This window comes from Drosophila bipectinata, chromosome 3R (assembly GCF_030179905.1).
Source record: "Drosophila bipectinata strain 14024-0381.07 chromosome 3R, DbipHiC1v2, whole genome shotgun sequence".
Taxonomy (NCBI): domain Eukaryota; kingdom Metazoa; phylum Arthropoda; class Insecta; order Diptera; family Drosophilidae; genus Drosophila; species Drosophila bipectinata.
The window spans coordinates 2,085,935-2,101,518 of NC_091739.1; the positions used below are offsets into that span (position 1 = coordinate 2,085,935).

At 48.4% G+C, this 15,584-nt stretch overlaps 1 protein-coding gene across 2 annotated transcripts in view; it reads right to left on the minus strand.

The window, feature by feature from the left end:
• tara (taranis) overlaps window positions 1-15,584 on the minus strand; it is a 33,485-nt gene that overhangs the window by 4,750 nt on the left and 13,151 nt on the right. Inside the window, exon 1 of one of the 2 annotated variants that reach the window (XM_017249389.3) lies at window positions 11,159-11,850. The exons of the other annotated variant lie outside the window; for it this stretch is intronic. Within the exon in view, the coding sequence (XP_017104878.2) occupies window positions 11,159-11,170 (12 nt within the window). The 5' untranslated portion in view covers window positions 11,171-11,850. Of the gene's footprint in view, window positions 1-11,158; window positions 11,851-15,584 lie in introns of those variants that run through there. 2 annotated transcript variants of the gene reach the window in all.

The following is a 15,584-nucleotide window of genomic DNA, read 5'->3' on the forward strand; positions in this document are numbered from 1 at the left end:
GTGCGAACGGCGGCTTTTGTCAAATCCATAAGGGTTGCCATATGCTCGCATATTTGCTGCCTCCACTGAATGTTGCTGCTGCATGTTGCCGCTGCTGCTGCTGCTGCTGCAGTTGTTTGTGGGGGAAATAATACGAGTGCGAGCATGAGACGGTCTCCGGTTGCAGAGCCTTTGCCGCCTCTGGTTCGGTTCGGTTTGGTTTGGGGTGAGTTTTTGGTTCGTTCAGTCCGCTGTGTTGTTATCGTCATCGAGGTCGTCGGTCGGCGCTGAGTCGCATGTGTTTCGCATTTTTCTACCCCCTCCAGCCCAGTCCCTGCTGCCTTTTCCCGTTTCCCTTGTTGTGAGCTGCCTGTCTGCCAGTGCGACTGCCTTTGGTCTGCCTCATGTCTCATCATCGCATTTCATCCCTCGTTTTCATTTTCGTTCCCGTTCGCGTCTGCAGCTGGATTTTTGGTTATTTTTGGTCATAGGGGCTGGAGCGAGTCTAGACGCTGCTCCTTTTGGGAACGACATCGTCTTGCCGCATCGAGAATCCCCCGAAACGAAAGTTTTCCTTCTTAGAATTGCTGTGCTGCCCCATTGCCGTTCCCAGTTCCCAATTCTTGCGACGAAAACTGAGTCACCCCGGCTTATCGCCATCAGAAGTTGTGGGGCGAGGCGAGGCGCACTCATTGCTGGTTCATTGCTCATTGTCCGCCGCCGTTGTTCGTTCTGGCGACAACTGGTCGTATGTGTAATGCGGCCGAAGCTCGTTGCGCATACGCCGAGTGTGCGCTTGAAAGCTGCACACCGAAAATCGCCAAGCAATCGCCGGAAAGCTCTCAAAACCCCCGTCGAAACGTATCGGATCGAATCGGCCGAGCTTCCCGCAACGGGAAAACCACCAGGCCTGCCAACAGTCAACAAAAAAGAAAACTTTCTACGCTAATTTTCGTTCGAATGGAGAAATGTTTAGTATTATTGTTGTTGTGGAAGTTGCTGCTGCCGTCATTATAAGCCGCAACACAAACAGCAAAAGCATTACAATGCTGGCCATCATCTTGGGACTGGCTGATGATGATGATTTCGGGCTGCGACTGTTGCTTTAGCTGGAAGTTGAATTTTATTGCCACACCAGCGACCAGGCATCGCAGCACAGCACAGCACAGCACCACACAAAAGCCAGTCCCGTCAAGCGTTCGTTGCTTTTTACCCACCAGCAACATCCACATCCACAACGGCAACAGCACAGCAGCATTTTACGCTTCGCCAGCAACTCGTTTCAGCTGGCACTGGCAGCGGCTGGAAATAAGCAGAGTGCTGACCGAAGGGGCCACTGGAGGGGAGGGCTGGGGAGCGGCTTCGTCCGACTCCGACTGGCTCCAAATTGACGGGCCGAGTCTAAAGCTCGCACGCAGCACTGCTGCAGTTGCTGTTAGTGTTGTTGTTGCTGGCTGCAGTAACAACAACAGCAACATCGTCGCTACCTTCAAATTCCACAATATTCAAGTTTCAGGTTATGAGCCAACCAGCCAGCCAGCCAGCGAACGAGATGCCGAGCAAACGAACAGAAAGCAACCCAACCTGAGAGCCGGAGCCAGTCATCGTCAGCGGCAACAACAGCCGCAGCAATAGCCATAGCACTGGCACCAGCAACAGCAACTCGAAATGTTCGCCCCAAGCCAGGGCCCAGAGCTGAAAGCCAGCGCCAGAGCCTGGGACAACGGCAACAACTTTTATGGTACAGTGGGTCAAAGTGGCTAAAAACAAGCTTAAATACCAAAGAATATCTTTAAGTATGAAAATATCTTATTTAGACTAGTATAAGTCACAACTCGGTTTGAAATGAATTGGATTCTTATATAGATCTCTAGAGTCTCTAGATCTCCCTAGTATTAGTATTTAACATATGCATATGCATTCTAGTAGTCGCACTGTGCTAAAAATCAACCTTCTTTTTTTGCCAATCCCAAATTTTAATCCCATTTAATGCCAATGCCATCCACTGTACCTTTTTTGAGTCAAGAGTCGGCTTGCAAGCATTTAAGTCGGTCGCCGCTACCTCCAGTACCTGGCTATAACTCTGGGCTGTTGTGGATCGGGCCTGACTCTACCCAGGCCTGGTCTCCGGTCGCGAGTCGCAAGTCGCGGGTCTCGAATCTCGAGTCTCTGGTCTGGGGCCCCACTTTGAATTCTTCGGCTGGGGCGCACACAAAACAGAGGAGCGGAGGGAAAAAAACGTCGGGAAAAAACAACAAGGTAGAAGGCAACGGAGCCGAGTTTCGGCTTTCGAGTTTAAGCCTCGATCTCCGCCAAAGCAATTTAAGCGTACGAGCCAAAGAGGAAGAAGAAACTTTGGAAACATAAATGAAGAAGAAGCATAATAAAAAAATTACAACCGAGCTGGGGAGTTCAACGAATAAGAGGAAAAGAAGACAGCGGGCTGCTCATCATAATAAAAATGAATTGAATTGGAGACGACTATGCCGAAGACGCACCCGATCTCCCACTCCTCCACACTTGGTGCCTGGCTCTCTTTTGAGTTCAGATGTGGCTCTGGATGCGGCCCTGGACGTGGATGTGGTTGGGAAGCTCGCGATGACGACGCCGATATGGTGGCTTGTCGCTTGGTGTTTCCCATGCTGGCTGGGTTATGTTTTCCCTCCCCCATCTCATGGAGAAAACTCTGAAGGCAAACACCCACAACAATAACAGAGCGGGCTATTTGCTTCTAGCGGCACCACCGCTCATTGTGGGAAAGGAAATCTTCCGAGCCCGACGACGCACCGGCTTCCCACCACAGTCCAGCTTCTACAACTGACTATAACTGCATTTCTGATGCCTGACAATAGGAATGTTTTCTTAATTATGCATTTGTAAATATTTTAGTTATTTAACCTTTAATTTAATTGAGCCCATCCTAGTCTTTAAAGTACCTGAATCGGTCTCTTAGCGAAAAATGTATTTTTGGAGAGATCATCGTTACAGGCAACTGTGCCCCAAATCATGTCGCAAGGTTGGCCTTAGCATTGCCAATCTTGGTGGAGGGTGGCAGACTGGGCTGGGAAGGAAGTGGTTCAGGCAGACTTTTTTGATGTGCGCATATTTCGCATCGACATCGACCATTTCATGTTGCCGCACCACGAAGTTCGCCGCACGACTGACAGCCCCGATGATTCCGATTCAGATTCAGATTCCGAGTTCGAGTTCGAGTCCGAGTACCCCCACGTCGATTTGGCAGCAGCGGCGGCAGGCAGGAAGCCACGGCGCCGACCAAATCAGCTGTTTTTGGCGAATTAGAGCAATTTTCAATGCGCGCACCCCGCATCCCGCCCACTGCCGGCAGTGCGTGTTTTTTGTTGATGGTGTTTTTTCCTTTTTTTGCGGCTCCACGTCGAAGATTTATAAGCAGCGACATCGGCAGCGAAGTTGGCATCGCAATTGGTGACATTGAAAATTTGCAAGGCACGGATGAAGCAGCATGCTCTCCCCATTATGTACTTGTGTGTGTCTGCGAATGGGGAACAGCTGACAGCATACATTACCCACATGAAAGGAGGCATGGCGTGGCGCACAAGTCTGGGGGAGTCCCCGGTTAAGAATGGTGACTTTTGGTCAATGAACCGAGCCCCCAAATAGCCTCCTCCTAACAATTCAAATCAGCTGTTTGCGGAATGCGTGAAACGTGAGCACTCAACGACTCGGATAAACAGTCCCAGGGTCTTTTTGTGCCATCCCATCCCGCAGGCATCCCATATCATCCCATTCCTTTGTAAGCCGGCCAAGGGTCTACCAAGGGCTTGGGCGTCTACCTAAGGCCCGTAATCCTCAAAAAGGATGCAACGCATTAGGCACGCCAGTGGTTCGGGGTCCCGAGCTCGGTGTTCCTTTCCAGGCTTCTAGGATTGCCGCTATTTCTACCTGACCAACCCAAGCCAGGCGATCCGATCCATCAAAGTGTCATTTCGGCCGTCGAGACGGAGAGGACTTCGAATTCTACCGTGATTGAACTTGAAATGGGAATGCAATTGATAGGAAATCAACCTGTTGTCGGATGGACGCTCAGCTAATAAGAATTCTTAGGAAAAGGAGTCCCAGGTAGTCGCCCTGGACTCGTATTGGTTGGGGTTCTTTATAGAGACATTACGAAACTGCCTAAAATATTGAAGTAATAATTAGATCTAGTACAAGTGGACCACTCCTCACTGCCCCCTGGGAATGACCCCTTCGAAGGTTTCCCGGAACTAGCTGGTCCACTTATCCAGCCCAGCTGACAGACAACTGACAGATAACCGGTGATCATGGGCTTGCATGCGAAATTTCTGCCGTGCCGCCTCTTATCACGGCCGAAATGATAAGGGCAGAGAACCAGAGTGGGGAGAGCGCAGCGTTGCGTACGTACGTTCACCAAGCCGCTTGGTAAACACGAAAATTATAAAAAAAATACTATGGAAAAAACTGTCGGTATATGCATGTATGTGGGGATATATGTATGTAGCCACATACCGAAATATACACAGAGAAAAGCAGAGCCCCAACAACAAAGACTCCACTCCACACACAGTTTCCACATCCAATGTTGCTGACTCGACGCGCCGAGAGCGGGGCCGAGAGCCGAGGCGAACCGAGTACAGTCGCACAGCTAAAAATAAAAAGGGAGGAGATACAGATACGAGAGCGAGTGCGAGATACAGATACGAGCGCCCGAAGAGCGAGAGAGCCGTGTCGGACGAGAGACTGGCCTGGCAAGGCGAGGGTAAAAACAACAAAGCATGCTGCCGCTACCGCTGCCGCTGCTGCCTCTGCTGCTGGTAAATAATGATGATGGAACCAGAGTCGTGGCTGCGCCTGTGTGTGCGTCAGTATCTATGTATGTATACTCCACAGTAAAATTTCATGTACTAAAATCGTTTCGTTCGTTTGTTCGCTGCCTCGTGTATATACTGTACGGGTAAGAGCTGCTGCTGCCATGCTGATGTTGTTATTGTTGTCGTTGTCGTTGTTGTTGCTGTTGGCGTTGATAGCGAGGGACGTAATATCGCAACTTTTGCCGTTCCAAGCGAACGTTCGTTCGTTCCGAGAGATTCGAGTTTAATTTTGTAGTACGTAGCAGAAAAAAGCCAAGCGAACGAACAACGAACGAAAAATAAATGATGGCGATGGCGAACACCAACAACAGCACGACAGCAACAGCAGTGCCTGACTTGGCAGTGTTGCGTTCCGATTTTTGTTGAAAATATTTTTGCTTCTTTTTACGCCGCTACTTTCGAAAACACTCAAAAGTGGTAGAAAAGAGGAAGAACCAAAAGTGGCGGACAGAGACCGTTTTTCTAGTACGTTTCGCTTAGAATGGCAAAAATAATACTTTAAGGGGGGTGGCGAATTCCACCCCGAAGCCTCAGCCCCAGCGGGTAATGTGGTAAGTTCGGCCTCGCACGCTCGATTTAGCGAAGGTTGCTCTGCTCTGGCGGGGATGTTGCTGCATACTCGATGGAGCGCGCGCGAATTCACGTAGTTTAAATCGTTTTCGGATTGGGCTCAGATCCGGAATTCGCCACGGCGCCACACAGCGAACGGATCGATCGAATCAAGGTTGGCCCCTGGCATTTCAGAAGTCGAAATCGCAGCGCCAGCCACTTACTTTTTAGAGCCGGGTGGATCTAAAGGGATATGATGTATTTTTCACCTCATTTCCAATCCTCACATGACTGATCTTAAAGAGATCTTTATGATCTATGGGTTACCTCTATCTCTAGGTATCTCTAGCAATCTATGATTCTACCCGAATATTTCTCCTAAAAACTTAGTTGATCGCTAGTCCCCGAGTCTTTACCAACAATCTACGCATCCCTTCTTTAAAAGCTCCCTGGTTAATGCTCTTTAAGGGCTGGCTGTCGCTTTAACCCATGTCCGCCCACGAGCACCCAGCCGTGACTATGACGATGCCACCCGAACTCCAGGACTCCGGCACTGCTTCGATACGGCCGCCCACTCACAAACACATCCGTGCGGACAACCCTCCGACGGCAGCCCTCCTTATAACACCCTCGAATGTTTATAAAATAACCTTATTTTGCACACACACAAGGCTATTCGAGTATTTGTGTGTGTCTGTGTAAGCTCCATCATCGCCCACGGGGCTGGGTGGCTTCTCCCTCCTCATCCCTCCTCTGCAACTCTGTTTTGCTGTCTCTCTTTGGCACTTTATGCCTGACATTATTATAATATTATATTCTTTATAATAATGGGTTGGCAGCACTGGCAGCCGAAAACCACCCACCCAGCCATATACCAGGCCACCCAGCCACCCAACTACATCCTACATGCCCTCCCGGCCCATCAGCCCTCCGCTCCCCTCGTCGAGTCGTATTGGCGACCCTGCGCACTAAAGTCGAGCCGGCTTTTCTCTACCGAACGACCCACCTCCCCACTTCGCCCTTCTCCCTGTGTTATAAACCATACACCCACCCACCCACTCTGGATATTCCTCGTGCTGTGGGTGTGGTGAGATATGCCGTGTGACGTATAAAAGCTAAAAACGTTGGCAAATATAATGAAATTGGGTGAAATGCTATGCCACCCACCACCCACTACCCAATCCCGCCCCGCAGCACCCCCTCAGGTCCTGACATAATAAAGCCTACCAAACAGGACGAGGAATACGCTGGGCTACGGGTGGATGGGCGGTTGGGATGGGTGGCCTGGTGGATTGCTGGTTAGATGAGAGGGGGAGGTGGTGGGCCGGTGGTGGTGGTGGTGGTTTTGGGCCATCCACTAGTACGAAAACCACTTTTCCAATTGCACGTACACCACTACGTGGGCCGAGTAACAGAGTGAGCAGGCGAGAGCGAGAAAGCATGCTTGCTGCCACTCCACCTCCTGGCCTGCCACTTTTTGTTGTTGGGTGGGTGGTTGGGCGCCTGTCAGAGAGAAACAGCAACGAGAGAAATGAAAATGGAAGCTAGGAGCGGAAGGGGAAGGATGAAAACAGTGCACAGAGAAAAAAAGTCTTTAAAACCTTACAATGTTGCATTTGTGACATTTTCAAAAGAAAGCTGAAACTAATCATAGAAAGTCTCTTTTTTGAGTACCTATTTTTGTTAATTTGTTTATCAAAAACTGTATTAAATATATTTTATATATATAGCCTATACCAATTCTTCCAGTGCCCCTGAATGGGTGGTGAATTGGTCTGAACTGTGGGGTTCTGAGAGGGCTGCTTGCCAGCCTGGCTCACGATAACTTTAATTTGGCTTAATGGAAATTTTTGCTAGCGCTCTCGTCGCTGGCCTCGGTGCGTCGTTGTCCTTAAGCAACCGAGGGATGCTGCTTCGCAGACGGGCCCCCGATCACCACTCGCTGCCCACCGTCCACCCACCTCATCCTCGCCGGCTAGCTGGCCAGGGTCCGCGTGTTAAGTAGGTGACGCAACCGCAAATTTGCGGCTGGCGATTTAATAATGCTAATGGTGTGCGTGAGCAACTGCATCTGTGTTGATGTGTAGTGGTAGTGGCTGCTCTGGAGCGTCTGTGAGTCACGTCATCACCGCATCGCCATCGCCATCGCCATCGTCATCGTGGAGCCATTTACGTCGTAGCCAGCCGGTAATTCCCCGAATTCCCCCCGAAGGTGGTACAAACAAGTGCAAGTGATGCGCATTCATTGATAAGATTTCGTGCCACAACTCGCCAGCTGTCTTTATGCGATGCACACATACTTAGTCCAGCATGCGAGCATGTGTGGGCATACATTATAGGCCAAGTTAAGACCGCGTCGCAGTGCCAAGTCCGCACCATATAAGCCGTGAGCAAATCTCTCAATCGGTCATCGGGGGACTCGGGTCCCCGGAACTACTGCCAGGCTGAGCAGCTGCTGGCCAACTCTTGCAATGTCATCATCGATAAGCGATCCCCCGTCCGGGCCCTAAACTAGCCACCTTCAGGTTTGTTGAACCCATTCTGCCTACGATAGTTCTTATCTGTGGCTTTGAACTTAGCCCTCGGCCATCGAAAGTCATTAACAGTGGCCGGTGTTTATGGGGCTAAGTCAACACCTCGAATGGTAATTGATGGGTAGTCCCCAGCCATTATCGTGATTTCAAAATTGCACTCGTAAAACCACTGACAAAATAGCTTACTACGTACCCACCGTCTGAATTCCGATATTTTGATTATGACAATAGAAGCGCAGAGATTTTGGCTAAGCCAAGTCATTCCGAACTGCAATACATTCTTCCATTCATTCCATTCAGGTATAAGGACCACCGTTAGCGCCATTCGCCAAGTTGGACTCCTTTCTGTTTCACCTGACATCCGACGCGGGACAAAAGTCGTGACTGGAACCCAAATTGCTTATGCGACGTGGGGCTCCTCCCACTCTGCAGGCCTTGCTCTGCTCCTTTGTTTACGTCTTTAGAGGACTGCCAAGCGCAAGCCACAACAAACAAAAAGCTCACAACAAACTTCTCTTATTTGATTATATATTCCTCATTGAGCAATCTGCGCTTTCGTGCTGCACTTGACCCAAGGAGCCGGCAACAAGTTAAGATGCCAGGCAAATTAAGAGAGCCAGCATCCAAGGATAATGGCATTAATGGGGCACATGCGCGGGTCCGGGGCACAGGCACGGGGCTCCGCCAGGGAGTCCGTCTTCCATGCCCCGAAGGCATTTTATGGCAGCCCCAGACAGTAGACATGAGTCCATGTGTGCGTATCCTTGCGAGGGGGCGCGCACACACACACATGCAAATAACGATGCAGCCAAAGCGTAACCAAAACCAAACCAACCAAGTCGCGATTTTCATTCATAAAATCGAAGAGCCAAAGAAGGAGGCGGCTGCTGGTGCTGTTGCTGCGCTGCCAGCGTCGCAGCTACCAATAACTCAAAAGCTGAAGGCGCGCGCACTCGGCGCACTTGTGTTAATGTATCTGAAAGTGAAATCACCAATCCATGTATCCGTGCCATGCCGGTCCGGCGCCAACTTCAAACTATTATTTGCCAGGCCACGCGGCCAGCCGGGTGCCTCTGCCTCAGCCTCAGCCTCAGTCTCAGCCTCTGCCGGCTTCGCTGCCTGCTCAATTAAGCGAATTAAGTCTCGTGCCGGAATTTGCACCATACCCCACCCCACACCCCAAAACCCCAAAGAAGAAGAACAAAAACAATAACAGCAGCAAAAGAGGCGCACAACCATAAAGAACAATTAAAAAAGCAGAACAAGGAGGGAATAAAGATAAGGCCGGCTCTCAATCAAGGCTGGGACGAATCTCAAATGCCCTTTTCTGACAAAGAAAAGGTAAACACAACCATTGAAAGGCGTGAACTGCAATTGGGAGAATGTATCACCTCAAAAGAGAGAGGTATAAGGATTATACTTGCACGTCGTATCAAAAATCAAGTCAAATGAGAAATTTCCTAAGTGGCTTGCAATTCTTTGCTAACTGATCAGCTTATCAAGTTTTCTATGAAATATTAATAAAAATGTGAACAAAGTTATTTTCTTCTATAACTTACAGTTATAGCTTACCCTGATTTACAGACAATAAATATTACTAAAAAGTAAAAAGATATTCAATATTGTAGTACAATAGTTCAAATATTAGTATTATAAGGGACAGAAGGACCAAAGTATCATAATTCGGTTGGGGTTCAAACTCTGGTCTAAGCCACTCAGTATCAATTCTATAGTCTTAGCCATATCTGTGGCTTGAATAACCGAGAGGGTTCGCCATGACCTAAACGCATTGTAAACTTTACTTCACTGGCGGAAGAACTAAGAAATTAATACGAGCTGCTCGCTGCCGCCAACGAAAGAGAAAACGTAAACAGAGCCGTGACGCCAACGCCGACGGCGACGCCAAAAAGTTTTGTTGCTGTTTTCCGAGCAGGGATGGAGCGGGAGCTGGATGGGGACAGTGAAGTGGAGGGGTGGTGTAGAGGGGGCGGTCGGCGGAGGCAAAGAGAGTCAGCATGAGGGAGAGCCGGCCGAAAAAGAGCGTTTGCATGTAATTAATTAAACGGCCCCAAAAGTCAGCTGTCTGCTGCTGTAACGGCTGCTCCTGCCACTGTCCAATTGTTGCGTTGCATTAGACGGCAAGCTGCGAGCAGAAGGCAGCGGCTTAGCCGGTGACAGCGACGCGGCTGAGATGCCGACGCTGGCAGCGGCTATTTAGCATATTGCGCGAATGTGTGCCAATAGATGGCGCTGCATGATGCCTGCTGTGGCCACAATTGTGCGAGGGAGACGGACAACTAACTAAGGTGCACTGAGGAAACAAGTAGCTCGGTATTGTATCTAAAAGATACAATACAATTAATATCTAAGCTCTTATTGAATAAAAAATGTGTACGTCGGACCTGCATACTGAAATTTTAATTAAAAATTAGAAGTTAGATTTAAATCATTAAAAATATTTATTTGTTAGTATAAACTCCACTTAAGGAGCGTTCTTTCCAATAATAAACTTCCCGCTAAGTTATCCCGCTACTAAGAAACAAAGGTCGCCAAGTTTCTCACTGTGCTTAGGATAAAGTTGGGTTTTTAAGAGGGGCACTGGCTAGCCTACTGGTTGCACGTGCAACTTTCGCATTGTTTACATTGCTGAATGGCAGCAGCCCGAACCTTCTATTGTTGTTGCCTCCGTTATGTTCCTTCCCGACCCCTCAAGCCAACACTGTTCCGTTCGCATTATCCTCCACCTAAGTTTGCATGTCATGCCACCACCACTCTGCCACCATTGAAAGGTCCACCCACCGACTCAGGCGCCCACCCACGCATTGCCAATAAGCTGGCACAAACCACATGTTGAAGCTACGCGCATTTCGCAACCAAAGCGCTGCAGGTGCGGGGATGCCACCTGAGTGATTCACCAATTGGCGGAGGCGAAGGCGGAGGCGGAGGCTGGTGCCTTATCAATTGGAAGCTGAACCGCAAGTTCAAGTCGATTTTCAGATTAGGTATTTCCTAATTGCTGGGATTCTTGGAAGCTTAGCGGGTCGAATGATAGCCCTTGGACGTAAATCATTCATTTATTTTCGAGAAATTAAATTATCATTATGGGTGAAACTGTGTCTAGAAATAGGCAGTCGGCTTAAAACACCTTCTAGCTAGTGTACTATCAACACCGTGTTTTTAAATATAATCTTCCCTCCGCATAGCCGATCCATATTTGTCAAGACTCACCTCAGTGCACATTTTCGGCTGGGCCGTTCTAGGTTTCACAACGTTTGTATCCAAATGGATCGGAACGAAAAAAAATGTTCGCGTTGAAGTCTATCTTCAGGATGTGCGATCTTGTGATCTCTGTCTCTCTGTCGCCGCGCTCCTTGGTTCAGTTAGTGAGTGGGCGGCGATGCTGATGCTGGGCGGTCTCAGAGGGCGACCAGCAGGTGTCCCAAGGGACAACGGGACGGGCGAAAGGCGGAGGAGCGGCCCAAGGCGGCCGAATCACAATCACAAAGGGATGGCATACTGGGCACTGTCACTCTTGTCACTCTGTTTATGTTTTGGAGATCCTCGGATATTTTGTTCACCTCTTAATATTTATCTATTCTGTTGCTAATTTGTAGTTGAATACTATTTAAAACTGGCTGTTTCACTTGATGCACTTTGCGTTGAAACTCTCTGGGTTGATAACTTTGAATTACGCGCGCTAGATTACGGCTGGCGTTTACGTCGTTTTCGAATTGGATCTGGCCAGCGAGCACGGAGCGACAAAGCGACGTGGACCTCGCTGCGCCGTGTTGAAATCACAAATAAACTGCTCGGTGCTCAAGAAGCAGGCAGCAGGCTGCCAAGCGCTAGTCAGCCAGCCAGTCAGCCCGCACACACACTCGCAGACTCACAGATACTCAAACGAGTAAATGCACCCCTGTACGAGCTCAGATACAGATACATGGCACGGGTGCGAGCGAGAGGGCCGCCTGTGGCTCTCTCTTTCCCTCAACGCGCACTTATGTAAAAAGCATTGAAACTGAACGAGTTTCTGGGCCGCAGCGGGGCACGAAGAGAGTGTGGCGGCCTAGGTGGAGAACGAGAGAGAGTGAGATACAAAACAGGGGCATTGCCAGCTGCACTGCCTGAGTTCGCAGCCTTGCCAGCAGTGAGTTTTTGAAAACCAGCCACGGAAAGCAGGCAGCCAACCCAACATCGAAATAACGAACTGCCAGATACGAACTACGAAGCGAAACGCTCGTTGTGCAAACCAAACCAAACCAGGCGCCCTAGCCGCTGTGGGAGCGGTGCTATTCAAAAGATACAACCAACCAAGAAGTCCAGAGCGTTGCCAGAGGTCTCAGATCGATTTGAAAGTCGATTAGAAACCTGCCGTTTTCGAAAGTCAACAGTTTTTCAAAAGAATCAAATCTTGCTAGATACTTTATATTAGAGTGTCTATATAGCAGTACCTTTAAAAAATAGGTTTGCGCTTTCAAACACGAATGCCAAAGATATATTATACATATAATCATATACATATATGTATATAAATATGGACATACATATTTAACTTTAAAAATAAAATTAGAGAATCAGCCGTATTAAAACTAAATCTTTCTAAATAATGTAAGTTATTTCTTTAATAAAAGATTGAAAAAACCATATTTAGAGTTTGAAACTACCAAGGGAAAGCACAGTCGTGATTCTCCTATAGGTAAACCCAAAAATATAATCCAAACCCCTTTATTCACCCAAAATAATAGTTAAATATTTCCCTAATGTTAAATATTGAGGCCCATGGGTCATAAGGTTCGACTATTTTCCCAACCCGCCAAGTAATGCCCTCGTCCGAGTCATCGATTGCAGCCATGTGGCAACCCTGGGCACCGCAAATGCTGACTAACAGTCTACACCAATACCAGTGCACCGGTGTGTATCTGTGTGCCAGTCTTGCTTTTGGGATTCCGTTTCGTTCGCTTCGTATCGGGTCGTTCGTTTTGCGTTTATATAAAGGTACATTTCCACATGCGCACACACACAGATGCGGATACAAATGTATCTGTGAGGTATGCGGCGAAGGCAGCGACAAAGCAAACTGAGCCAGGCGACTGAAACGCTCGCTGCGAAAACTAAAACTGAACTCGAGTATCCGCCGCCATGGGTATATTGCTGTTGTTTTGCTGGCGACGCTGTCTCTCTTCGTCCGTCCCTCCATCTTCTCCCCCCCTTCCGACCAACGTCGCTTTGTTCAACATTTTTGTTTATTTCAGTTTCGAGCGCTACGCTGCGCCGCTGTGCGCTCGTATCTGTATCTCAGATGTTGGCTGACTTGTACTGGTTCGTTCGGACTCGTACCCGTACCCGTAGTCGTATCTGTATCTGCCAGGTACTTTTTGCTTTGCTGCTTGGACTGTGGCTCTTGCCGTTGCCGTTGCTCTGGCTGTTGCTGTTGTTTTTAGCCCGCTTCGTGTGCGCTCTGTGCTATTTTATGCGCCGAACTGACTGACTGACAGCGGGCCAAGATTGCTGTGCGAATTTCGCCTTGAAACATTTTGCTTTTTTTCGTATTTTTTTGTCTTTCTTGCTTTTGCTGCCTTTCTGCTTTACAGCCAGCCGCCATCGCCATCGCCACCGCCACCACCTCCGGGCTTATCTCCCCGACATCCCAACCCCCACCCCAACCCCAAACTCGCCGAGCCGACCAATTTCTGCCGCATATTTGCCGTATCCTGCTTCGCTGCTTCCGTCTCCGTCTCTGCCGCTGCCTCTGCCTCTGCCGCCGCCTCGGTTGCTTCTCAGTCGCTGATGTCATTACTTCACTTTGCGAACAAGGCGAGCGAGATGTGGGGTTTATTTTTTATTCCCAATCGAAAGGGGTACAAAGGTGGTCCGAGTTCCGTTCCAGCTGATGACGGCAACGGACATGCAACTGGTCGAGGACTATCGATACCAGGAGGTTGCTTATCGACGGCGATTCGATGTGGCATCGTACGACAGCAATATGTTTGCGGGGGTGTGATGACTGTACCCATGTCGGTGCTGTTATCGATCCTCAAATGTTTTTATATTTGCTTCTATTTACGATCATTAGCAGTTTTTTAATATTGATGGTTCCACAATAATTTTGGAGAAATTTGGGATTTTAAAAACTTGTTCTTTAAAAAGTTTGGCTTCTTATGAGGTCATCTATAAGGATCATTGTCTATTTTTCACTATTTATGATTCCCCAATAATATCCCTTACAATTTGGTGATATTTTAAATACATATGAATTGTATGAATGTAGGTGGGATAAAAAAGAAGGGAATGGAAAGAAATTACATTTACTGAATTCAAATATTAAAAAATTATAATGCTTTGCTAGCAATCAATAGATTGTTACAACAATATAACAAATATGTACAGTATTTCCAGTGTCCTTAATTCTGACATGATTCGTAGCATACTTTTGGAGTCCCAATGAGCATAAAACATGTATGTACGATCCTTCCACCGATCCATTGGAATGCAAATGTGGAACAGAATAAAGCCACACAAAAGCAGTAAGGGGTTTGGAGTCCCTACGTTCTTGTGTGTTTCACTGTCGAGAGCCCAGTTTCCTTTTCCGCTGTTTGTGTGCCACTACGGTTGTTTAGTTTAATTCGTGACGCGAGGCAGAGACGCAAATAAATCAAAACAACGGCGGCAGCGGCGATAAAAAATCGCTTTTCACGTGAGAGTAAAAGCTCTGCATGCTGCGCTGCTGCGGCCTTAGCCTCTACTCTGCTCGGTTATAATGCCGCCGGCAGAGCTGGCAGCGATTTGAATATGTTATGATGTGGATGTTGCATGTTGCCCGCGTCGTCAACTGGTTTTATTCTCTATTTCTATTGCGTCTACTTCCGAGTTCAATGCAAGCAGTGTCGGTGTTGCGTTGGCGTCGCCGCCGGCAGCAGCGTCGGCGTTGCGCAACCGCCCACACGCGCTCCGCCTGCCGTTAGCTTTTCTAAATATATGCGAGTGTGGCCGAGTGTGAGTGCGTTTTGTCGAGGCTGCGTCGTGCAAATATTTTGCCAGCATTCGCTATTCACACATATGTTGCTGGCCCAGAGGCGTCGCCATCCCCGACAGCCTTCAAGCACTCAGCCACCCCCTTTTTAGCACCCACCACCCCTTGAACGTGTCCCATTGAAAGCTAGCCGCCGCGTTTGCCGGCACTCACTCACTCGCAAACAACACACATGTTGCTTCGGTTTAGATTTAGACGAGTTTTGAATGCTGAATAAATGGCCGGGCCAGGAGCAGGACTCCCACCACCCATCGCTATAGTTGCGCCACCAGAGGCAGCCGCATCACAGTGCCACGGCAACAATGGCGATCATGTTGCAAAAACAGGTGGGCGCTTCGCCAGAGTTGCGTTTGAGTTATGAATGTTTTTAAGGCATTAACTCCATGAGCGAGGGGATCCTGCCTCTAATTATTTTGTTGCCCATTTTCTATATATTGTATCGAAAAAACAGTGGCACTCCATGGCACTACTTTCGTTGGGTCTGCTTATCATCGCAGGAGATAAGTTAAAAAGTGGCGATAGCTCCGCATTATAATCGATTTAAATCGTCATTAGTAGTTAATTTTCTAATTTATAATAACCCTCTGTTGTTTCTAGGTTTCTGCAGATTGTTAAATAATATTG